At 45.6% G+C, this 25020-nt stretch overlaps 2 protein-coding genes across 2 annotated transcripts in view; both read right to left on the bottom strand.

Annotated features, from left to right (window-relative positions):
- Nucleotides 1-25020, bottom strand: part of SLC39A4 (solute carrier family 39 member 4) — a 256216-nt gene that overhangs the window by 19665 nt on the left and 211531 nt on the right. The window lies entirely within an intron of this gene.
- SLC26A8 (solute carrier family 26 member 8) overlaps nt 1-25020 on the bottom strand; it is a 48275-nt gene that overhangs the window by 19021 nt on the left and 4234 nt on the right. Inside the window, exons 3-11 of the mRNA XM_060243050.1 lie at nt 22647-22763; nt 18419-18588; nt 18109-18273; nt 15779-15928; nt 14100-14182; nt 12515-12662; nt 9531-9644; nt 4730-4807; nt 373-468 (exon numbers count right to left, since the gene is read on the bottom strand). Of these exons, the coding sequence (XP_060099033.1) occupies nt 373-468; nt 4730-4807; nt 9531-9644; nt 12515-12662; nt 14100-14182; nt 15779-15928; nt 18109-18273; nt 18419-18588; nt 22647-22763 (1121 nt within the window). The remainder of the gene's footprint in view (nt 1-372; nt 469-4729; nt 4808-9530; nt 9645-12514; nt 12663-14099; nt 14183-15778; nt 15929-18108; nt 18274-18418; nt 18589-22646; nt 22764-25020) is intronic.

Below are 25020 nucleotides of genomic sequence, written 5' to 3'. Positions count from 1 at the left end.
CCATACCCACCAAGGGAGTGCAAGGGCCATACCCAAGGGTGCACTGGTAAGGACTGACCAGCCAACTGGTAACATAACTGAATGGTAGAGGAAATCCATTTAGGTAGGTGTTGGGATGTAATCTTGTGACCCCTTAATAGGGTTAGAATAGGAGATAAATGTAAATCCACACAAAAGGGTTGCATCCTGTCCAAATAAAAGGCCTCCCAGATGTCTAGAGTATGCATGGCTCATTGAACCTTTACATTTAGGACACGTTGTTTGTTCTTGTTCTATGGCAAATGATTAATGGTATTAGACACTATCTTCTATGCATTGTATCCGAAAAGTCCATTACCCTCCCCAAGCTTATATGAATCGTGTGACACTTACAAAATCATATTTATCTTGCTTCCACAAGCAAGGGACATCTATAAACTTTTCAAGAAACGGCAACATGTTGAAAATTACGATCGCTGCTAAAACAGCCTGTAAAAAAAACAGAAAAACTGATTATTCTTTTAAAATTTGTGGGCGATACTCCACACAGAGTGAACAGGAAATTGTAAGATAACCTGAGGCAGTATGTTCTTAAAATACCTGATTTGTGCTACTGTAAGAACAGCTTTTATCAGGCTTGATAGTCCGTGTTATGTTGATATATGCTATTGCATAATTTTACAGTACATTCTATAATTATATATGCACTAGTAATAAGGCCCATTGTGAAGAAAAATACAATGGGCTCTAGAAGGAGGCTCTGGGTGAGTGCTCCCCACTCCTACTGTCTTCCCACCCACCCAAGTGAAAGCATTCAGTCCCCCACACCACCTCAAGGGGAACTAATCTTTGCCATTTGGAGAGTAATTGTAATTCTGAGTGATCTCCAGCCTTCACCTGAGATTGGCAACAGTGGTTCCCCAGGAGGAAATGGCATTGTACCTGTCTGAGGTCCCACCCCACCTCAAACCTCACCCTCTCCAGGTCCCACCCCTTAAATCTCCAGAAATGTCTTAACCTGGAGTTAACAACCCTATCTCCTTCCCTTTATCTGCCCCTCTGACTTCAGCTTTACATTGCCTTCCCCCTCCCTGAAACCTCTACACAGGAAGTCTTCCTTCACAGTAGGGTGGGGGGCGGGAAACCAAAACAGCTTACAACATTCTCCTCTCCCCTCTTTGATCTCACAACAACCCTGTGAGGCAGGTTAGGCTGAACGTCTGTGGCTGGTCCAAAATCACCCATTCAACTTGCACAACAATAACCCCACTCTGAAGCCCTAACTCCTGCTGCTGAACAATAGCAAGCAGCCAGGTGTAGGGTAGCCAACCCTCAGGTAGAGCCTGAAGATCTCCTGGGATCACAACTGAACTCCAGACAACAGATCTCTCTCCCCATCCTGGAGAAAATAACTACTTTGGAGAGTGGACTCTATGGCATTCTATTCACCTGAGGCCTCTCCCTTTACTGATAAAAGCAGCCTGGGTTGCCTAGCAAAAGTCTCTGTCTAGCACTTCCCAGGCGGCAGCCATGACCTTTAAGGAAACACTCCCAGCTGGGCCTGGTCTCTCTGGCTATTTCTGTGGCCTTTGGAGGCTGCATGTGCTGGAAGGCCTTTTGTGACGCTGCAGTGACTTTGAAGCCCTTTCTGAGGCTGGTTGATAGAGAGGACACAGAGAAAAGTTAGAGATGTGGTTGGCTCTGAGGTAAGACTGCTTTTTGGCAGTTTGTTCAACATTCCTGGGCCTGCAGTGGGTGGGGGAGAGCAGAATCAGCCAATGCAAGGCCAGAAGGGGTGACAGATGTGTGATGAGCCAATAGTTGATGCCCCACAGGCCCACCCCATCCCAACGAATCAGGTTGCTCCATTTTGCCATCACGACATGTGCTTATTACTAAAGGATACTTCATTTTACACCAAAAATGATAAACTATAACATTCCTGAAAAATTTCTGTAGCAGAAATTTACCTGTACCTCTAATTAGGGATGGGTACAAACTGGAAAAATGTGGTTTGTTTCAGTTCTTTGAATGCCTGGTTCATGAGCCATGAACTGCCATAAACTTTGAAGAGCTGAACAAACTAGTTCAGTTCATTTTATTTATTTATTTATTTTACTACTCTTATATCCAACCCTCCCCTGGCGGGCTCAGGATTAAAGCATTACAGAATTAAATCATGACAATAAAATCATAATAAAATTCTTAAAACATCTCAAACATATACTATTCTAATCCCTAGATGACATTATTATTAGTTCTTGATTAGCGCTCTTTACTATGATGTTATTAGATGTTTAGCGCATTACATTTCTGTTTGGGTTGGGGTACCATGATGTTTGTGACATGTTAGAATGGATCCCCATCGGGCTAGAGACACCAAACTCATTGCGGATCACTGGCTGACTCTCCTCTACCTGCCCTCCAATTTTGGTGAAGATTAAATTTACGGAGTCTGAGTTATGGCCCTCCATAGAATGTGCCCCATCCTCCATTGTTTCCAATGGAGGAAAAATAACAGCAAAAAAGCAAGAGCAATAGAAATCCAGCAGAACAGAATCAAAGTCCCAAATAATCTCTGCAGCAGAAACTAAAGGTGGGGAACATTTTTTGCAAGCCCAGCAGAACCAGTTCCACTGTGGCAGTGCAAGTGGCAGTGCAAATCCAACAGGCCTACGGCCAAACCAGAGAAATCTCCACAGTAGAAACTGAAGGGGGGCAATTTTTGCAAATGCTGCAGAACCAGTGCAGTGCACTAGTGCTCAGCAGGACCCAGCGCCATTGTGGCAATGCCAACTCAACAGGACTGATGTCTAGCACAGTTTGGTGTAGTGGTTAAGTGCGCAGACTCTTATCTGGGAGAACTGGCTTTGATTCCCCACTCCTCCATTTGCACCTGCTGGAATGGCCTTGGTCAGCCATAGCTCTGGCAGAGCTGTCCTTGAAAGGGCAGCTGCTATGAGCTCTCTTAGCCCTACCTACCTCCCAGGGTGTCTTTTGTGCGGGGCGGGGGGCGGGGAAGGTAAAGGAGATTGTAAGCCGCTCTGAGACTGAGATTCAGAATATAGGGTGGGATATAAATCCAATATCTTCTTCTTCATACTCCAAGCAAAGGAGGGTTGCAAGCCAAGCACAACCAGTACAATGTGCTAGCGCCCATTACAACCTAGTACCAACGTGGCAATGCCAGACAATCTGAGCAAGGGGGACATTTTTGCAAGCCCACCAGAACCAATACTATGTACAGAGCGCTCAACAGAGGCCAGTACCACTGGCATGGCAAGCTTAGAAGGACTGACCTCAACCCACTGAGTCCCAAATCCAAGCAAAGGGGGCGGGGTGGGATTTTGCAAGCTCTGTGCAAGAAACTGTAAATTGTCAAATATTTATCTGAAAGGAAGATTAGTTTTTCCTCCTATATGTCATCAAGAAAAAGGGGATTGTCTTAACTTCACCTATAGTTATGTACAGTATAATGTATGTAATTTTTGTATAATTTTGGAGAGAATGTTTTAGATTCAGAATCATCTTCCTTTCAGCTATGCACAGTGGTAGATTTAATGTCACACGATTACTTTTCTTCCTGAATTTTGTTGTCATTTCACTCTGTCCTTTCCCACAACTCCTACATAAAATGTCTGCTTAACAAAGATCCACTTAGAGCCTCTAAATAAGTGGGCTCTAATCCACAAAATATAACCAAAGTGAATTTGAGCAGACTTCGGAGAATGGTGGAAGACAGGTGGGCCTGGCGTGACTTGGTCCATGGGGTCACAAAGAGTCGGACTCGACTGTGTGACTGAACAACGATCCACAAAAGCTTAAATTGAAAATAATGTTAGTCTTTAAAGTACTACAAAGCTGGTACCATTGTCTTACACAACTACTCATCCGGAGCAAAGGGATCAAATTATTGCTATTTACTGTAGGCTTCCCAACCCTCCCGCTCTGGCGGGAGTCCCCTGGGTTTGCAGCCTCATCTCCCGGTCTTCAAGAAGTGGGAAGCGGGGGGTGGGGGGTGGAGGGGGGGGAGAACATACCTGTAGGCTTCATTATAGAGCTCCTGAGCCGTTTGTAAAATGTCTGCCGCTTTAAGGCTGGGCAGGGAGCAGGAAGGGCTTGGGAGAACAGCCCCGCCCTTTCTTTTGCTTTCACTTTCACAGCAAGAGGTCTCCGGAAGAAGATCTGGTAAGTGTGTGTGTGTGTGTGTGTGTGAGGGAGGGGGCAGGGGATTCCCTGGTTTGGAGGCCCTCCCCCCTTTTAGAAAGCGTGGGGGGGGAGGGAAATGTCTACTGGGCATTCTATTATTCCCTATGGAGAACGATTCCCATAGGGAATAATAGGGAATTCATCCGTTGGTATTGGGGGCTCTGGGGGGGCTATTTTTTGAGGTAGAGGCACCAAATTTTTAGTATAACATCTGGTGCCTCTCCACAAAATACCCCCCAAGTTTCAAAACGATTGGACCAGAGGGTCCAATTCTATGAGCCCCAAAAGATGGTGCCCCTATACTTCATTATTTCCTATGGAAGAAAGGGATTTTAAAAGGTGTGCTGTCCCTTTAAATGTGATGGCCAGAACTCCCTTGGAGTTCAATTATGCTTGTCACATCCTTGTTCTTGGCTCCACCCCCAATGTCTCCTGGCTCCACCCCCAAAGTCTCCTGGCTCCACCCCCAAAGTCCCCAGATTTTTCTTTAATTGGACTTGGCAACCCTAATTTACTGACATTCTGTTCAACATTCACTTACATTAGGAAGATACTGGAAGTGCTTTCCCAGCTTTAGCACTGTCACCAGCATTATGGACGCTCCAATTAGAGCTGCAAGCTAATTAAAAAAAAATAAAACAGCATTATAAATGTATATTCTAGTACTGATTGTATTTTGCTCCACTGTTTAGCGACGACTAACATGCTAAAATCTTTTTTTGTATCCCATTCAGGGGTATTTTATTCATTTGATGACACTGCAATTTGACATGGCATAAGTATTATGTGGAAATTTTAGTTAGGCAGTTTCGCTTGTCAAAGAGAAAACCTGCTGTGTAAAGTAATGCCCTGCCCAAAACCTCTGAGGCAGAATTTGGCCATCCGTCCATCAGCAGATAGAGGTGGGCAGGGGTCGTTTTGAAGAAAAATAGGTGGCGGAGCTCATTAGCATATGCCCCCCCAAGCCAAAAGCAACCCGATGCAAGAAAGGAGAGCCCCAGGCAAGTGAGGCCTGCTTGGGCTAGCTTGAGAAACAGCCAGCCCAAGCAGGCCTTGCTCCCTAGGGCTGCCCTGGGATGCCACCCCCAGTCAAAACGCCAGCAAGCCACCCACCACCCAAAATCACTTAAGAAGTGGAGAAAGGGTGACGTGGGCTTCTCCAGGGGTTAATGAGGGCTGCTGGGGGCGTGGCAAAGCCCCCCGGTGGCTGGCTGGCTGCCCGCTCTCCTAATCCAGGGATTGTTATGCAGCTGCACCTACTATTCAATGGACAAGGTAGGTGGGGAGGAAGAGAGGGAACCCTCAGAAAGGTTCAGGAGCTGGGCTCCTGTGAGCTCCAGCTGAATCTGAGGCCTGGAGGTGGTATCATCAGCACACTGATGACATCCCGGCTCATACCTCCAGACCGACTGGCTAAGGGAGGGGGGAATATAGATGTTAAACAACACTGGGGAGAGAACAGCCCCCTGTGCTACCCAACATTCCAGTATGTGTCATTGGGACAGCCCCCCCCCCAAATGCCATCCTCTGTCCCCGATCATAAAGGAAGGAGGAAAGCCATTGTAGGGCTGTCCCGTATCCCAATGTTGGCAAGGTCATGGGTCAAAAGATCATAACTGACCATGTTGAATGCTGCTTTTAAATCAAGAAGCAACAGCAGTAGTGTCCCACCTCGATCCAGATGCCTCTGGAGACCATCCGCACAGCAAAGAAGCTCACAAATGCCTCACAGCCAATAGCCAATTTAAGGGCTGCTTGTGGGTGGAACAACTCCAGCTTCACCCACTCCTTCTATCCTGGGGGATGGGCCTATGCGGATGGCAGGCCCTAGGCCCAATGGGCTGCTGTCTGCCTGGGATCCCATTTCCCCGTCCCTCCTCTCTGAGAAGCCTTTGCAGGGCTGTAAAACATGCGGCCGGTGGGCTGAATCACACCCCCCCCCATCTTGGCCCCGAGCACCTGGCATTAATCTACTTCCTTCTCCCTCTCTCTTGCTTCCTTCTGCATCACAGCTTGCTTTGCAAGGCTTGCTCAATTGCACCTGAGTTACAGATCAAAACCTCTACTTTCTCCATTGGCTGAGGCTTCTCCATTGGCTGAGGCTTTTCCCTTGGGGAGGAAGGGGGAGGAGAGGTAGAGCTTTTTTCTAAGCTCTCTCAATCACACAGCAGAGCTACTGAGCCAAGCGTCTCTTACTTCTATTGGCTGAGGCTCCTCCCCCACTAGTCCCCTGGGGAAGGAAGGAAGGAAGGAAGGAAGGAAGGAAGGAAGGAAGGAAGGAAGGAAGGAAGGAAGGAAGGAAGGAAGGAAGGAAGGAAGGAAGGAAGGAAGGAAGGAAGGAGCCAGAGCTTCCTTTGCCCAGTTCCCTGGATCCCATGGGAGAAATACAAAGAAAGCACCTTTAAAACCAATGAGTGCTAACGTTTTAAGCATGTTTTAAGTTTTGTTTTTTGTTTAATTTAATTGTGTTTGTCTGTGTCCTTTATAAAGTTTATATGTCTGCTACCTAATCTTAAAAAGGTACAAACACAGCACAGCTCAACAGGGTCTCATTTAGGGATATTTTTACACTGACAGTTTGTGACTCTCTATCACCGCATTGGAAACTCACCTTTTACATTACCTAACGTTCTCACAATTGTTTTGCATCATTGCTGCCCAAAGCATCTACATTTGTTTCTGTGAGATTAGTTCTGGTGCTGCTGCTGCTGCTGCAACGTTTTTCTCAAAACTAGTTTTGATCCGGTCATTTCTCTACAGGCATTTCAAACTTGTATTGTAGAAGTTTTCATGCGTTTTAAAAGACTCCTCCAAAAGCCACAAGGTGCAGTCATTTGCATGAGAACGGACAGCACTTTACATTTCTACATATCATTGCTTGCCTCAGCTTGTCATTTAAATTTGTATTGTTTTTGCAGTGTTGACATGATTTCCAAGCAATCGTATACATTTAACGAAGCACTGGTATTCTGGCTGCCCTCTGATCAGAGACCACCCCCCCCACTGAAACGCTTTCAGCAGGCAATATAAAAGTTTGGCTACACAAAATGAGCAGAGTAAGTCCACAAAGGTAAAAGGAAAATAATTAAAGCGGAAAGATGGCAGGCGATTTGAAGGCTCTAAAACTCTGGATCAAACTGAATGTAAAAACACCCTAGGTCAGATCTGGCCCTCGTAACAAATTAGTTTGACACCCTTGCCTTATAGGGTGGCAGCCTATTCCCTGCCCTGCCACCCTTATTGCCTTGTGTCTCTGCTGCCAGCCCTGGGGGGTTAGGAAAAACAGTGGCAGCACGCAACCAAAGACAACTGCGCGCCCAAGAAAATAAACCACTTCATTAAACTAGGGAAAATATTTCATTCTATAAGCGCATAAGCATCAACAAGTTATTATAACAGTATCAAAATGGTTAAAAGGAAAGTCCCGCTATTAATACGTCCATTCCACTGGGTGACTCTGAAGAAATTTCCAATCTTCCATGGGTGTATTACTCCAAATTCATCTTGCAATGGAGAGCCAGTTTGGTGTAGTGGTTAAGTGTGCGGACTCTTATCTAGGTGAACTGGGTTTGATTCCCCACGCCTGCACTTGCAGCTGCTGGAATGGCCTTGGGTCAGCCATAGCTCTGGCAGAGGTTGTCCTTGAAAGGGCAGCTGCTGTGAGAGCCCTCTCCAGCCCCACCCACCTCACAGGATGTCTATTGTGGGGGAGGAAGGTAAAGGAGATTGTGAGCCGCTCTGAGACTCTGGCCTTGAAAGGGCAGCTGCTGTGAGAGCCCTCTCCAGCCCCACCCACCTCACAGGGTGTCTGTTGTTGGGGAGGAAGGGAAAGGAGATTGTGAGCCGCTCTGAGACTCTTCGGAGTGGAAGGTGGGATATAAATCCAATATCTTCATCTACCTCACAGGGTGTCTGTTGCGGGGGGGAAGGTAAAGGAGATTGTGAGCCGCTCTGAGACTCTTCGGAGTGGAGGGCGGGATATAAATCCAATATCATCTTCTTCTTCTTCAATGCAGAGTCCAACCTCAGGTATCGACTTCAAAGGAAAAATTCACCTTCCCATGATTGCCGGCTTTATATCACATTTCACTGACTACAGCTTTTTCATAAGCCGATCAAATAACCTTGTAACAGCATTCTGACTCTCTCTCCTACATGCCGGTTTCCAAATTCTCAATTCTGAAATCTGAGGTGGAACTCTGCATTGCAAGATGAATTTGGAGTAATACACCTGTTGAAGATTGGAAATTTCACCCAGTGGAATGGACATATTAGTGGGACTCTCCTTTTAACTATTTTGATACTATCATAATAACTTGTTGATGCTTATGCACTTATACAATGAGTTTAATTAAGTGTTTGATTTTGGGGGGGCACAGTTGTTTTTGGTTGCTTAGCCCTGCGGAGTTGGTGGTCCCTGGCCTGCCCAGCATCTCTGGGTGTTGTAGCAAGTTCAGAAGCTGCTCCTGTGGCATCAGGTTGGGCTTCTGTGGTTCTCTCATGGCCTGAAGACCTCTGTCTTCTCCAAAGCAAGTGCAGAGGTGAGAGGTCTCGCTCTGGAGACAATGTGCAATTAATTGTTGGTATTTTGAATTTTATTTATATTACCTTCCTTACTGGGTTGTGCAAATCACTATTCTGAGCAATGCTTTTGCTAAGGTGGAACAGGGGACACTGGGAACAGGTTTATGGAACCACGGCGGTGATGGCCTGATATCGGGCAGACGATACAGAGTGTTGAAGGCTAAGACAAATAGATTTAAGGGCAGCTTCTATCCAAGTGCCGTGGTTAGGCTAAATGCAGGGCTATGAATGGTTATTTGTTTTAGATGTAGGCTAATGTAAGGTCATGAATGGTTATTTGTTTTAGATGTATTTAAATTGTTTATGTATATGTCTTTTCTTTAGTGTTGATGTGTTGGTATGTTTGTGGAAGAGCACCTCATTTCGTTGCTCTCATTTTCCTTTTTTGAGAACAATGACAATAAATTTATCTGTCTGTCTGTCTGTCTGTCTGTCTATCTATCTATCTATCTATCTATCTATCTATCTATCTATCTATCTATCTATCATCTATCTATCTATCTATCTATCTATCTATCTATCTATCTATCTATCTATCTATCATCTATCTATCTATCTATCTATCTATCTATCTATCTATCTATCTATCTATCTATCTATCTATCTATCTATCTATCTATCTATCTATCAAGTGTAGGAGCCATTGAGCTATAGTTTCAATCTCAGAACTCCCTACTGCAGAAAAGAAAATAGATCTTAGTCAATAACCTACATGAAGGATTGTTTTAAAAAGTGGATCTCATAATATACCAGCTCACCTGTGTTTTCCCGCCGGTCTTTTCCTGAATAACCGTTGCAGAAACAGCACAGCTAACGACAAAGCTTTTAAAGAATGAACCAAAGACGTTGCATAATCCGATAGCCAGTAGTTCCTGCACAGGAGAAATGATCACTAAATTAAAAAGCAGATATTGGGGAGCGACGGTGGCTCAGTGGTAGAGCATCTGCTTGGGAAACAGAAGGTCCCAGGTTCAATCCCCAGCATCTCCAACTAAAAGGGTCCAGGCAAATAGGTGTGAAAAGCCTCAGCTTGAGACCCTGGAGAGCCACTGCTAGTCTGAGTAGACAGTACTGACTTTGATGGACCAAGGGGGTCTGCTTCAGTGTAAGGCAGCTTCATATGTTCATATGCTCTTGACTAATTATGCACTGAGGGTATTAATGCTAAAGAATATCCTCTTTTCCTCCCTGTTTCTGATGAGAAACTATTATGGCTGCTTACAAACCCTAATGCACCTCTTTATAAAGCCAGTTAAGTTCTTTCAAAGTGGATGACGTGGTCTCCTTCTTGAAGTGCATGTTCAGCTACAGCTGATTTTTCTGGCTGAAACAAGCGACAGTGTCTCTTGTGTTCGGTAAGGCGGGTGTTGATACTGCGTTGGGTAGTGCCAATGTAGACTGCACCCAATGCAGTATCAACACCCGCCTCACCGAACACAAGAGACACTGTCGCTTGTTTCAGCCAGAAAAATCAGCTGTAGCTGAACATGCACTTCAAGAAGGAGACCATGTCATCCACTTTAAAAGAACTGAAGTCCTTTCTACGGCCTCACATTATCATACCCGCCTGAACAGAGAAGCTATTTAGATTTACAAACACCAGCACAACTTTAACAGAAAGGAAGAAGGCATTTCCATCCACCAATCTTGGTATCCAGCTCTGCATAACACCCTACAGACTATAAATTGCAGAAATTCACAGAACAGCCAGCACATTCCACAGAACAATCAGCACAATCAACAACCATCTTCCTTTTCTTCACACCCCTTCCAACCCTCCCAGCAATTAACACAGAACAATGGTCACATTCAACAACCAGTTTCCTTATCACTACCCTTCCAGGAAGCCCCACCAAACAATGGGCACATCCACAAACCTATTGCCCTTTCACCACACCCCCTCCAGCCTAGAAATAGCAGCTCTCCAGCAGCCCTGGCCTCACTCAATGCACAGCAGCCAAGAAGGTCTGAGCGCCTGCTCCGGCTGCAACGCCACTGAGGATGTTCTCCGCAGCTGAGAACAAAACGTCTGGAAGAAAAACTTTCTCCAGTAGAACACGGCACTTGAGCCCGAAAGAGTCTACAATCCCTAATGTTTTAAATTGTTTTAAATTTTAACTGATTTTAGGAAGGCCAAGCGCAGAAGAATAGCTGCTTTCGAGCTGTGGTGCTAGAGAAGACTCTTGGACTGCATGAAGATCAAATCAGTCAGTGCTAAAGGAAATCGACCCAGGCTGTTCCCTGGAAGGTCAGAAGCTGAAGCTCAAATACTTTGGCCACCCAATGAGAAGGGAGCACTCCATGGAGAAGACCTTGATGCTCGGAAAGACAGAAGGCAAAAGAAGAAGGGGGCGGCAAAAGAGGAGATGGCTGGACAGCATTACTGATGTAACAAACACGAATTTGGGCAGAGGATCGTGGAAGACAGGAGGGCCTGGCGTGACTTGGTCCAGGGGATCGCAAAGAGTTGGATTGACTGTGCGACTGAACAAGAACAAAAAACTATGATGATGCACTAATATGTTAGTCTCTTATTGTTATTATGACTATTGTTGTAAGCCGCCCTGAACCTGCCTCGGTGGGGAGGGCAGGGTATAAATGTAATAAACCTATCAATCTTGCAGAGGGGAAGGAGAGGGGTGGCCACTGGGGGGGCGGGGCTTCCCCTGTCGGTCAGCTGGCCGTTAGTGGACAGAAGCCCGTGAAATTGGGGGGGGGGGTTCCCCCCACCCACACCCGGGGACTGGCATTCCTCCCATGGAATCACTCTGATGGATCCAAACCACAGAAAACTGGAGAGCCAGTTTGGTGTAGTGGTGAAGTGCGCGGACTCTTATCTGGGAGAACCGGGTTTGATTCCCCACTCCTCCACTTTCACCTGCTAGCATGGCCTTGGGTCAGCCATAGCTCTGGCAGAGGTTGTCCTTGAAAGGGCAGCTGCTGTGAGAGTCCTCTCAGCCCCACCCACCTCACAGGGTGTCTGTTGTGGGGGAGGAAGAGAACCAGTTTGGTGTAGTGGTTAAGTGTGCAGACTCTTATCTGGAAGAACCAGGTTTGATTCCCCACTCCTTCACTTGCACCTGCTGGAATGGCCTTGGGTCAGCCGTAGCTCTGGCAGAGGTTGTCCTTGAAAGGGCAGCTGCTGGGAGAGCCCTCTCAGCCCCACCCACCTCACAGGGTGTCTGGTGTGAGGGAGGAAGGTAAAGGAGATTGTGAGCCGCTCTGAGACTCTTCTGAGTGGAGGGCGGGATATAAATCCAATATCTTCATCTACCTCACAGGGTGTCTGTTGTGGGGGGGAGGAAGGTAAAGGAGATTGTGAGCTGCTCTGAAACTCTTCTGAGTGGAGGGCGGGATATAAATCCAATATCATCATCTTCTTCTTCAGTGTTTCCAAAACTGATATTAGTGAGTTAATCGTATACCAAATAATTAGCACATCCCAGTTCCCATCACAACTTTCTTAGAGACAAGGAATGGCTAAATTTGCAATCTTCTCCCCAATATAGGAAGTTATACTGACATCCTCACTGCTTTAATTTCAGGGATTTTAAGAAAGTTTCTGAGATTCACCTGAGATGTGTATAGATAGCATAACAGAGCCTGACAGTCAGGTGCATTTTTAAAAAACAAAACCCGCAATGTTACTAGGGTAAGATTTTGTTGTTCGTTAAGCTTGGTAAGGAAAAACAAATTCCCTTTAGTCAGTTGATACATAAAACACGTGACATTGAATGCTCACCTGGGTGTGTCTGACATGATAGTTGTGAATGGTTGCGTACTTTTTCCCCACAAAAATGAGAAGGAAATAGCTTACTACTGCCAGAGACAAAGCGTGTAATATAATCTTGTACAATTTTGGAAAGTCAGGTAATGTAGGAGACAGAAAGCTGGAACAATATAAAACAAGTATTCGTTACAAGGTGCTGCATTATGCTGACGACTGGCAACATAGGCAGAAGCTGGCATAGGCGAACTGAAAAAAAAATGGCAACCAAGCTCCAGGAAGTTTGTAAGAGAAGGATTCCCGGCTTCTGTTTTAAGAAACATCCCAACGTCCCATGAAAACAAATTCTAAGGTTCAGAAATAGGAACTGGGGATGTGCATTCAGCTTGGCTGAGATGAAAACTCCCTGTATAATGCCTATATGGCATTATTCAAGCTCCCCAGAAGCTGAGTCAGATTCTTTGATCTGGTTCAGCTTCCCAAAAATATATCACCGTATAAAGGACTTTTTTTGTAGCAGGAACTTGTTTGCATATTAGGCCACACACCCCTGATGTAGCCCATCCTCCAAGAGCTTACAAGACTCTTATTGCAGGGCCTACTGTAAGCTCCTGGAGGATGGGCTACATCAGAGGGGTGTGGCCTAATATGCAAAGGAGTTCCTGCTATGACAAAAGCCCTGACCGTATAGAAGCTGGATCTATTCAGCTTCTATACGGTGATATCTTTTTGGGAAGCTGAATCAGATCGAAGAATCTGACCCGGCTTCTATTAAGCTTCTATACAGCAACCCCAAATGCATTACTTCCCCAGTTGGCCAGCAGCCTGGCTGAAGAAAGGAAGGAGAAGGAAAGGGGGGGGGGTCAGTTTCACTCCCCTCCGCTTGGGCTGGTGAGAAGAGGGAAGAATTTAAATGCTATCCCTTCCCTTCTCCAGCCAGGCCCAGAAGTCACGCTGCAGTGCAATCACTCCATTGTACCCGACGAGGCCCGTGGGTACAATGGAGAGATCATGCCACCGCTGCAGCACAACTTGACAGAGAAAGGGTTTAAAGTTTAAACTCCTTCTCTGGAGTTGTGCCACACTATCTGTCCATTGTATCCTATGGCCCCGCAGGGTACAATGGAGACAGAGCACGGGAGTTTAAACTTTTAGGCTCCGCCTCCCTTTGCTTCCACAGCTGGCCACCTTGCTCAATCCCTCCCTGATCCCCCCCCCCCCACAGCCTGCTCATTGTAGCGGGCACACTAGGACTGCCTGACTGCTGTGGCGGGCACACTGGGAAGGGTGGGGAAGACATCTTTAAATGCTTCACCAGTGCCTCCAAGCATTCCCCAGCCTGCCCACTGTGGCAGGCGAGCTGGGGAAAGCACCAGAAAGTCTTTCTCTACCTGAGACCCTGGAGATCTCCTGTAAGTCAGCAGACAATGCTGGTCTTTGTAAACCAATGGTTTGACTTCTTATAAAACAGCCTCATGTGATTCTATCTCCATGGTGATGTTACTGAATATTGCTGTACAAATCACATGAAACTAGGTGAAGATATATGTAGAGTAGAGTTGCCTTATATTATATATTATATTAGCTGTGGATTACCAACCTGGAGGGTACTGTAGTAAGTATTCCCATACTGGATTCAGCATGCCACTGTATTTTGGTAGAAATTATGGTACACATAATAATCTGAAAAAGGAATCAGGGGATTATCTAACATACAGTAAATTAATGATAGAGGTTTACAAGATTATGCATGAGATAGAGGTTTACAAGACTATGCATGGGCTAGAGAAGGTAGAGAAAGAAGTACTTTCCCCCCTTTCTCACAATATGAGAACTTGTGGGCATTCAATGAAATTGCTGAGCAGTCAGGTTAGAACTGATAAAAGGATGTATTTCTTCCCCCAAAGGGTGATTAACACGTGGAATTCACTGCCACAGGAGGTGGTGGCGGCTACAAGCATAGGCAGCTTCAAGAGGGGATTGGATAAAAATATGGAGCAGAGGTCCATCAGTGGCTATTAGCCAGAGCTTATTGTTGGAACTCTCTGTCTGGGTCCGTGATGCTCTGTATTCTTGGTGCTTGCGGGGAGGGGGGGGGCACAGTGGGAGGGCTTCTAGTGTCCTGGCCCCACTGGTGGACCTCCTGATGGTACTTGGTTTTTTTGATCACTGTATGACACAGAGTGTTGGACTGGATGGGCCATCCAACATGTTCTTCTCTTATGTTCTCACCATCTTCGTTGCTCTCCTCTAGACATGTTCCAGCTAATCTATATCCTTCTTAAATTGTGGTGCCCAATACTGAACACAATACTCTAAGAGAGGTCTTACCAGAGCAATACCATCACTTTGCATGATCTGGAAACTTTGCTTCTGCTGATACTAAGTGGCCATCTGATAGCAAGGCTGATTCTGTGAATTTAGGCAGATCATGGGAAGGGGGCAGAAAGGTTTGCATCAGTGCTTACTTCTTGTGACCTTTTTTTGCTCGTCCAGAGAAATGCTGATCACCACTTTGGGGTCAGGAAGTAATTTTCTCCAGGCCAGTTTAGCTAGGGATCCTGGATGGGTTTGTGGGGTTTTTTTGCCATTTTATGGGAATGAGGAAGGCATCACAGGGGATGTGGGGGGGAAGCAGCTGTGAATTTCCTGCCTTGTGCAGGGGGTTGAACTAGATGACCCTGGAAATATCTTCCAACTCTTATGATTCTATGCAGGCCATTTTTTGGAGAAAAAGCCCAGCAGGAACTCATTTGCATCTCAGGCCACACACCCTGACATCACCATTGTTTCACATTTTTGCCATTTTATGGGAATGAGGAAGGCATCACAGGGGATGTGGGGGGGGAAGCAGCTGTGAATTTCCTGCCTTGTGCAGGGGGTTGAACTAGATGACCCTGGAAATATCATCCAATTCTTATGATTCTATGCAGGGCATTTTTTGGAGAAAAAGCCCAGCAGGAACTCATTGGCATCTCAGGCCACACACCCTGACATCACCATTGTTTCACACAGGGATTTTTTTGTAGAAAAAAGCCCAACAGGAACTCATTTGCATCTCAGGCCACACACCCTGACATCACCATTGTTTCGCACAGGGCCTTTTTTTTTTGTAGAAAAAAGCCCAACAGGAACTCACTTGCATATTAAGCCACACCCCCGCCATGAAGCCAGCTGGAACTGTGTTCCTGCTTTTTAAAAGCCCTGATTCTACGATTCTATCGCGTGATTGTTCATATATTTAGAAAATGATGGCCTGTGGAGCACAGAGATACCCACCAGAAGTAGTTCCATAGGGAACTCAACAGGGCTGTGTTTGTAGGTTATCTTAATGCATCTACTGACCCACAGCATGACGACGGTCAGGAAAAACAGCAGGATGCTGGTAGAATTAGCTTTGGGGATACCCATGCAATAATTTACCATGTTCTGCAAAAGAAAATTATAGCATCAGAACGGTCAGCATCGTTTTCATGATTGTTAACTTCGTTTAAAAGGGAAAAGTCACTGCAATGTAAATTCCAGGTTTTCTACTTCAGATGCTGTCAATGCAACCAAACCACTGAACACAGATGATTATAAAGATAGACAGGTGGTGGAATGCGCCATCGGGTTGCAGCCAACTTAAGGCGGCCCCATAGGGTTTTCACGGCAAGAGACAAACAGATGTGGTTTGCCACTGCCTAGAAGAAGAAGAATGAAGAATTGCAGATTTATACCCTGCCCTTCTCTCTGAATCAGAGACTCAGAGTGGCTTACAATCTCCTTTATCTCCTTGCCCCACAACAGACACCCTGTGAGGTGGGTGGGGCTGAGAGGGCTCTCACAGCAGCAGCCCTTTCAAGGACAACCTCTGTCAGAGCTATGGCTGACCCAAGGCTATTCCAGCAGGTGCAAGTGGAGGAGTGGGAAATCAAACCCGGTTCTCCCAGATAACTCTGGCTGACCCAAGGCCATTCCAGCAGCTGCAAGTGGAGGAGGGGGTAATCAAACCTGGTTCTCCCAGATAAGAGAGCTCTGGCTGACCCAAGGCCATTCCAGCAGGTGCAAGTGGAGGAGTGGGAAATCAAACCCGGTTCTCCCAGATAACTCTGGCTGACCCAAGGCCATTCCAGCAGCTGCAAGTGGAGGAGGGGGTAATCAAACCTGGTTCTCCCAGATAAGAGAGCTCTGGCTGACCCAAGGCCATTCCAGCAGCTGCAAGTGGAGGAGGGGGGAATCAAACCTGGTTCTCCCAGATAAGAGAGCTCTGGCTGACCCAAGGCCATTCCAGCAGCTGCAAGTGGAGGAGGGGGGAATCAAACCCAGTTCTCCCAGATAAGAGAGCTCTGGCTGACCCAAGGCCATTCCAGCAGCTGCAAGTGGAGCAGCGGGGAATCAAACCCGATTCTCCCAGATAAGAGAGCTATGGCTGACCCTAAGCCATTCCAGCAGCTGCAAGTGGAGGAGTGGGGAATCAAACCCGATTCTCCCAGATAAGAGAGCTCTGGTTGCCCCAAGGCCATTCCAACGGCTGCAAGTGCAGGAGTGGGGAATCAAACCCAGTTCTCTCAGATAAGAGTCCACTCACATAACCACGACACCAAACTGCCTACCTCTGTGTAGCAACAGTGGACTTCCTTGGTTGTCTCCCATCCAAGTACAGATAAATGCATAATGTTATGGTTGCAAAGGGCTCATTTTTACTTGCAGCTGTTACATTATAATTTGTCTATATGTTTAAACTTCCTTAGTTATATCTATCACTCCACTGAATGAATAAAGGAAGGGGGATATCAAATCAAACTTAGGCTGTTCTCTTAGGGTCTGCATCATTGAAGCATACAAAGATTAAACTAGACATCACAATTGGGATCACAGCACACTCAATTAATGGGGCTGCAACAGACACAGCCATTATCTAACACCCCACAGCTGAAGAATCCTGCTAGGCAACTATATGGTTGATAATATCCACCTCTCTAAGATGCATTAAGATGACCATCTATTACTTAGCTGATGCTGTGTTTGGAACAAATGAATTACAACAGGTCCTAGATCCAGAAGACGATAACCCACCCATCACGAGGACACTCCTTTGGAAGGTCCCATCAAAATGTCTTCCGCCTCAGAGGGGGACTGACCATTGCATACTTACTGTGAAGAGTCATTCTCCTCTGAGGAAAGGAAGAAGATGATGCTATCCCAGGGGTGGCCAACGGTAGCTCTCCAGATGTTTTTGCCTACAACTCCCATCAGCCCCAGCCATTGGCCATGCTGGCTGGGGCTGATGGGAGTTGTAGGCAAAAAACAGCTGGAGAGCTACCATTGGTCACCCCTGGGATAGGACATTTTTCTCCAGATCCACCGAAATTTCTAGCTATCTTGACCAGGGGTGGCCAACGGTAGCTCTCCAGATGTTTTTTGCCTACAACTCCCATCAGCCCCAGCCAGCATGGCCAATGGCTGGGGTTGATGGGAGTTGTAGGCAAAAAACATCTGGAGAACTACCGTTGGCCACCCCTGGCCAGACCAATGTAAACTTCTTTGGTAGTTTCTCAGACCTTTCTCCTTCCTTGTTAAGAGAGAGTGAGTCATGGTTTTCAAAAGAAAGGGCTAGATTTACTCACATAAAAAATGGCCAGAGGGCCTGAATGAAAGTCAATTACAATCCCAAAGATAAAGGAAAACTGGGATACGATGACGTGCAGAGCTGCAGCAGTGAGGTAAGCATTCATGAGAGTTTCTGACAGGTATGTTGTCACGTATCCCAAACAGATAAAGCATAGAAGTATCTAAAAAGAAAACACAAGAGAAACAAACTAAGAGAACAGGAGAATCCACCCATTCTCCCATAATGCCCTAGAATATAAACGTCAAAGAAATCATTGTTCAAATCTCTGTGCTCCAAAGGCACAATCTTGGTGTAAAGCTTCCTACCTGAATGATCCCAACCAAAAACGTTGTCGATGCCGTGAGAGCCAAGGCTTCCGTATACATTTTAACTGAATTTTCAGACATGATCAGAGTCGCATTTCTTGGCAAAGTAACATTGAAATTAAGAGCTTTCTGAAAGTTTGCGATCATCGCATTTAGAATGGTGAAAGATCCTGTTGCCAAAAAAAGAAAACAAATGCTAAGCACACCAGTTTGGTGTAGTGGTTAAGGGCGCATTTGCTGTAGCGGTTAAGAGCATGGAGAATCTGGGAGAACCGGGTTTGTTTCCCCACTCCTCCACTTGCAGCTGCTGGAATGGTCTTGGGTTAGCCATAGCTCTCGCAGAGCTGTCCTTGAAAGGGCAGCTGCTGGGAGAGCCCTCTCAGCCCCACCCACCGCACAGGGTGTCTGTTGTGGGGGAGGAAGAGAGCCAGTTTGGTGTAGTGGTGAAGTGTGCAGACTCTTATCTGGGAGAACTTGGTTTGATTCCCCACTCCTCCACTTGCACCTGCTGGAGTGGCCTTGGGTCAGCCAGAGCTTTCATAGGATTGTGACCGCTCTGAGATCTCTTCTTCCTCATCAGTACATTGATTATATTTAGAGCATCTATGAAAACCTCTCATAGCCAGCTTGGATCGACTGTAGATGGCTATTTCACGCTGCCAAGGAACTGGGAGGAGGGCTGCAATCCTACTCTTTACATGTAGGCTTGCCAGTCCCAGGTCCCAGAGGGCGAATCCCCCAGTTTTGCAGGCTCCTTGTTGCAGCCAGCCAGCTGGCCGGTGGGGGGAAGCCCTGCCCCAACAGCCACCATGTGCCTTTAAATCTGTTCAGGCTTAAAAGAAGCCTGCAAATTGCCTGTGTTTTGGACTCTGTGTGTGTGCCTTTAAATCTGAGCAAGAGGAAAAGCTGAATGGGTGGGGTAGATAGGCAGAGCCACGTGAGTCTTCCTGGTGAGTGAGTGTGTAAAGCATATAAGAAAGGAAGAGAAGCGAGCAGAGTCCCTCTGTTTGTTTGAAGGAAAACTCCACCCCCTAGGTTGCTCTGCTTTCATTTTCCTGTTCGTCTGAAAAAGCTGGTTGAATTACAGCAGATGGTTACATGCAGCAACTCTCATGAGTAAATTGCCCCAGTGAGATCACAAAAGTGTTTGTGTGCTATGTTTATTTTGGCTGCTTTGTGAGAGTGTGTGCATGCGTGTTCACTTTCATTTAGTGGAAGTGCAGCTGCTAGAGGAAGAGGAAATGAAGACTGTATTCAGGGGAACTGCACGGCTGTACTTTTATTTGTTTATTTAAGGGAATGGGAACTGGCTTCACCCCCAAAGTCCTCAGATATTTTCTGAGTTGGACCTGGCAACCCTATTCTACAGTTCTAAGCAACATACACTACAGTTCTAAGCAACATATGAACCACCCCTTACAATCTGCTGTACAGCAGCTGCGGAGAGGACAACTTAAGATCTATGTTTTATGGTTTTAATGTCACACCACTATGTCTACTCATGTATATGCATGTCTATGTAAGCCGCCCTGAGCCCGCCTCGGCGGGAAAGGCGGAATATAAATGGAATAAAATAAATAAATAAATATTCATATATGCAGAGAGAAGGTTGTGCAGGGACACCTCAGAGTAACCCTAACCTTTTCTACCAGCCTGTTCATTTAAGCAAATGTTCTCATCATCCTTATCTTAGAGCAGAGGTGGCCAACGGTAGCTCTCCAGATGTTTTTTGCCTACAACTCCTATCAGCCCCAGCCATTGGCCATGCTGGCAGGGGCTGATGGGAGTTGTAGGCAAAAAAAACATCTGGAGAGCTACCATTGGCCACCCCTGTCTTAAAGCATCCAGCAACCTGCCTTTCTCAGGGGTGGTAGTAAGTCCATAAGAGAAGCCATGTTGGATCAGTCCAATGGCCCATCCAGTCCAGCACTCTGTTTACTCTGTGACTAGGCCAATCTAAAAAAAAATAGGATTAACTAAATCAAACAGAAGGAGCAGAATGGCCACTCAGATCTCCACTCCTTTCGTTTTCTTTTTTTAAACACTGCATTTATTGAGGTTTGATTTTTATTTTTTACATTAAACCCCATATACACGACAAATGTTTTGTTTTCCTTATTTTTGTAAGTCACCTTGGACAGGTTTCTGGAGAGATGGCATACATTTTCAAAATAAAAAACGTAAACCGGGAAGTGATAGAGAAACAAATGCAATGGTATCAGCAAAACCAGTGAAAGAAAAATAGGAGCTAAAAGCAGAAGAATCAGTTCTATAATGAAATAATAACAAATTAGATTTAAAGATGATGGTAAAACCCCATCTTACCCAATGTTATTAATTTGGCCTGAATACCCATGCAAGCCTTTTCAGATAGATAAACATGTACATCCTGCCTCCTTTCTAAAAGCAGCCGCTTCTTTAAGTATCTCCCTGGTATTTTGCATCACACAGTCAGGGCCGGCCCTGTAGGGTTGCCAAGTCCAATTCAAGAAATATCTGGGGACTTTGGAGGTGGAGCCAAGAGACATTGGGGCGGAGCCAGGAACAAGGGTGTGACAAGCATAATTGAACTCCAAGGGAGTTCTGGCCATCACATTTTTTAAAAAAAATTGAAATATGTAAATTATGGTTTTATACGTTTTGTTGGTTTAATTGTATTGACATGATGTTGTGAGCCGCCCTGAGTCCGCTTGTGGAGAGGGCGGGATATAAGTCGAACGTAATAAATAAATAAATAAATAAATAAATTAAAGGGATAGCACACCTTTTTAAATGTCTTCCTTCCATAGGAAATAATGAAGGATAGGGGCACCTTCTTTTGGGGCTCATAGAATTGGACCCCCTGGTCCAATCGTTTTGAAACTTGGGGGGTACTTTGGGGAGAGGCACTAGATACTATACTGAAAATTTGGTGCCTCTACCTCAAAAAACAGCTCCCCCAGAGCCCCCAAAACCTCCAGACCAATTCCCCATTATACCCTATGAGAATCGATCTCCACATAGGGAATAATGAAGCGCTCCCCCCCTCCGCAGTTTCTGGCGACTCTGAAGTGAGGGATTGGCCTCTCTACTCACAAGTTGCAGCCAGCTTCTTCCAAGTAACACAGACACCCCATCCCAAGAGGAAGCCTTTCCGATTGGAGACTGGAGCCTCCCGAGGCGGAAAGTCACATGATGGCTTTGGGGGCAGGGCTTCCCCCCGCCAGCTAGCTGACTGGGGGTGGGAAGGAGCCTTGGAAAGTGGAAGAACCCCCGCTGGGACCTGGGGATTGGCAAGCCTACGGCCCTGCCACTAGGCAAACTTGGCAGTCACCTAGGGCACTGGTCTCCTGGGCCAATTGGGGCACCCCACATGACTCAAAGATGTTATCAGAGCCGGGGGAGGGGGACGGACACCAGAAGTTGGCCTTGTCTAGGGTTCCAGACAGTCTAGGTATGGCCCTGCATACAGTTTAAGACCCACAAAGGGCACTGCTGATTGCCTGTAAACTAGGTGAGTTAACAGAGGTAAGGCTGCATGAAATGTACCTGCAGACACCTCCAAGCTGCTGTATTCTGCCCACTTAAATAAATGAGAAGGAAGAGCAGCGTATGGACAGAAGGCATGCTACTTACTGTTCAAGACTGAGCTCTTCTAAGCTACAGTGGTGACAGACAGTTTAAGCATGTTGAAATCCTTTTCCCCTCACAAGACGTATGCAGAAAACAGCCTGAGAACTTCAGAGGGAGCAAATACGTTGCTTTTACAAAAGCATTTTGCTTACTGTACGCAATAGATGCTTAAGTTATGCATATGGTTCAGCTTAAGTTCAGCACATGAATCCTACTGTTTTTACTGGAAGACTGCAAATTTAAAGTTCTGGCAGCTGCAGAGATTATGATAAAAGTTTCCAACATGATTGTTAGCAAAGGTCCACCTACTTCTCACCGTTGCCAACCGGGAAGTCCATTAGCAGCAAAACTGCTCTAAAGTCATCCCACAAAAACTAATAGCACATTAATTTTCATAAAGTTTTTTGTGAAATACTAATTTATTATTATGCATTTCTATTATACAGCAATTTTAAAAAATAACTCAAATTCATGTTAATAATGTTCACGGGATAGAATTTACAAATTAAGATTTTTTTTTGTTTTTAAAGGGGAGCTGCCTAGCATTTTTGCTGAGAAATGTGAATAAAAATCTATACATCCTTAGACTCATTTAATAGAATGGACCAATACTTACCAATAGAGATATGGTGTGACGTTCCAAATATGACATACGTTAAAGTGGAGAAAAATGCAGAGTAAAAAACATTGGTGATTGGTAGTTGTAATCCAGTTAACTGTAGTGTTAATAATCCTGAAAGAATGTGTGTTTTAAAAATTAGTTTCTATAGTAATAGTACAAGAAAATTATTCTGGAGATCAAAGGACATAATATTGAGGCGTTATTCATTGTATATTGACAAAAAAAAAAAACACCCTTGCCATTGGAAATAAGCCAAGTCTCTCCCACTATTTTTTTCTGTCACTTTGGTTCAGATCTTTTTGAGTCCGGTCTATTTGTTCTGTAATGCTTTTTATGTTATCTCACATCAATTCTTCATGTTTAATATTCTTATCTATGGCAGTTTATTGTTTTATAATTATTGTAAACTGCCCGGAGAGCTTCAGCCACAAGCAGTATAGAAATAATAATGATCTTTCGTATAGCACTTTTCAGTTTATGATGTGCTTTATTAGTTCATTTATGTTACTGAAAGACCTGGCCACTGTACGGTATTCCTACTTACGTATAGATCAGATTACTACAATGCACTCTATGCGGGGCTGTCTTTTAAAAGTGCTAAAAAGCATCCATTGGTACATAAAGGCTGCAGCCAGTGTGTTGTTGACTAGAGTGAATCATGGGGACAATATCACAGCAGTCTTGGCACAATTACTTCCGATATGCTTCCAGAGATAATTGAAGGTACAAGTGTTGACTAAACCTTACATGGCTTGGGACCACCTTATGAACCTACCTATTTGCTATAGTCATTTTACGATACCTTGCTGCAGTTGCCCCTATTGCCCCTACTTTCTGGGATTAGGTGGGTGACAACCTGGGAAGATGGCTATCTCAGTCATGACACCCAAACCCTGGAGCTCTGTCTGCAAAGAGACATGCCTGTCCCCTTCTACTGCTGTCTTCCACTGGAGGGTGAAGACCAGGGTTCCCTCTAAGCTGAGTTGGTGTGAGCTAGCTCACAGATTTTTAGCGTCCAGCTCACAGATTTTTGTCTTAGCTCAGGAAGAATGACCCCAGAGCACACTAATTTAAGCAGTAGCTCACAAAGTAGAATTTTTGCTCACAAGACTCTGCAGCTTAGAGGGAACACTGGCGAAGACCTGTCTGTCTGGCATTCCCTCAACGATCCCTCCTTCCCGCCCTGTTTGCAATAGTTGTTTTATAGATTTTATTGCTTTGTATGTTGATTTTAAATTGGTTTGAATGGTGTATTTTTGTTTGGTTTGAATGGGTTCAATGCTGTGTTTCTGTTATGTATGTTTTAATTCAGTTAGCTGCCTCGGTGGCCCTGATGAAGGCGGAATAATGCTGTATAAATTCTGGAAAGAAATGAATACATAAAAGCGTGCTAGAAAGACTTGGGCCTGAGATGAAAGGATGCAAGGCAACTAGGGTTATCAAGTCCAATTCAAGAAATATCTGGGGACTTTGGGGGTGGAGCCAAGATCAAGGCTGTGACAAGCAGAATTGAACTCCAAAGGGAGTTCTGGCCATCACATTTAAAGGGACGGCACACCTTTTCAATTCCTTCCTTCCATAGGAAATAATGAAGGATAGGGGCACCTTCTTTTGGGGCTCATAGAATTGGACCCCCTGATCCAATCTTTTTGAAACTTGGTGGGTATTTTGGGGAGAGGCACTAGATGCTATACTGAAAATTTGGTGCCTCTACCCCCAAAAAACAGCCCGCCCAGAGCCCCAGATACCCGAGGATCAATTCTCCATGTTTTCTATGGGAATAAATCTCTATAGGGAATAAGAGTTCCCAGCAGACATTTCCCTCCCTCCCCCCGCTTTCTGACGACCCTGAAGTGGGGGGAGGGCCTCCAAACTGGGGGATCCCCTGCCCCCACCTGGGGATTGGCAACCCTAAAGGCAACATTTCGCCTGCTATTAGTGCTCTATTATGACACCTTACCACTATTGACTTCCAATACATGATGAACAGTTTAGCTACAGGTTTGGCTTTTTAATAGGCTTCCCAATGCCCAAGTCCCAGCGGGGGATCCCCTGGTTTTACAGGCTTCCCCCCTCCCCCAGCCAGCCCCACCCCCACAGCCATTATGCACCTCCATGAATGATTCTCATAGGGAATGATGGGGAATTGATCTGCGGGTGTCAGGGGCTCTGGGGGGGGCGCTGTTTGAGGTAGAGGCACCAAATTTTTAGTATAGCATCTAGTGCCTCTCCCCAAAATACCTCCCAAGTTTAAAAAAGATTGGACCAGGGGGTCCAATTCTATGAGCCCCAAAAGAAGGTGCCCCTATCCTTCATTATTTTCTATGGAAGGAAGGCATTCTAAAAGGTGTGCTGTCCCTTTAAATGT

Source organism: Heteronotia binoei, chromosome 7 (genome assembly GCF_032191835.1).
Source record: "Heteronotia binoei isolate CCM8104 ecotype False Entrance Well chromosome 7, APGP_CSIRO_Hbin_v1, whole genome shotgun sequence".
NCBI lineage: Eukaryota > Metazoa > Chordata > Lepidosauria > Squamata > Gekkonidae > Heteronotia > Heteronotia binoei.
This window is presented reverse-complemented; position numbering and strand designations above follow the sequence as displayed.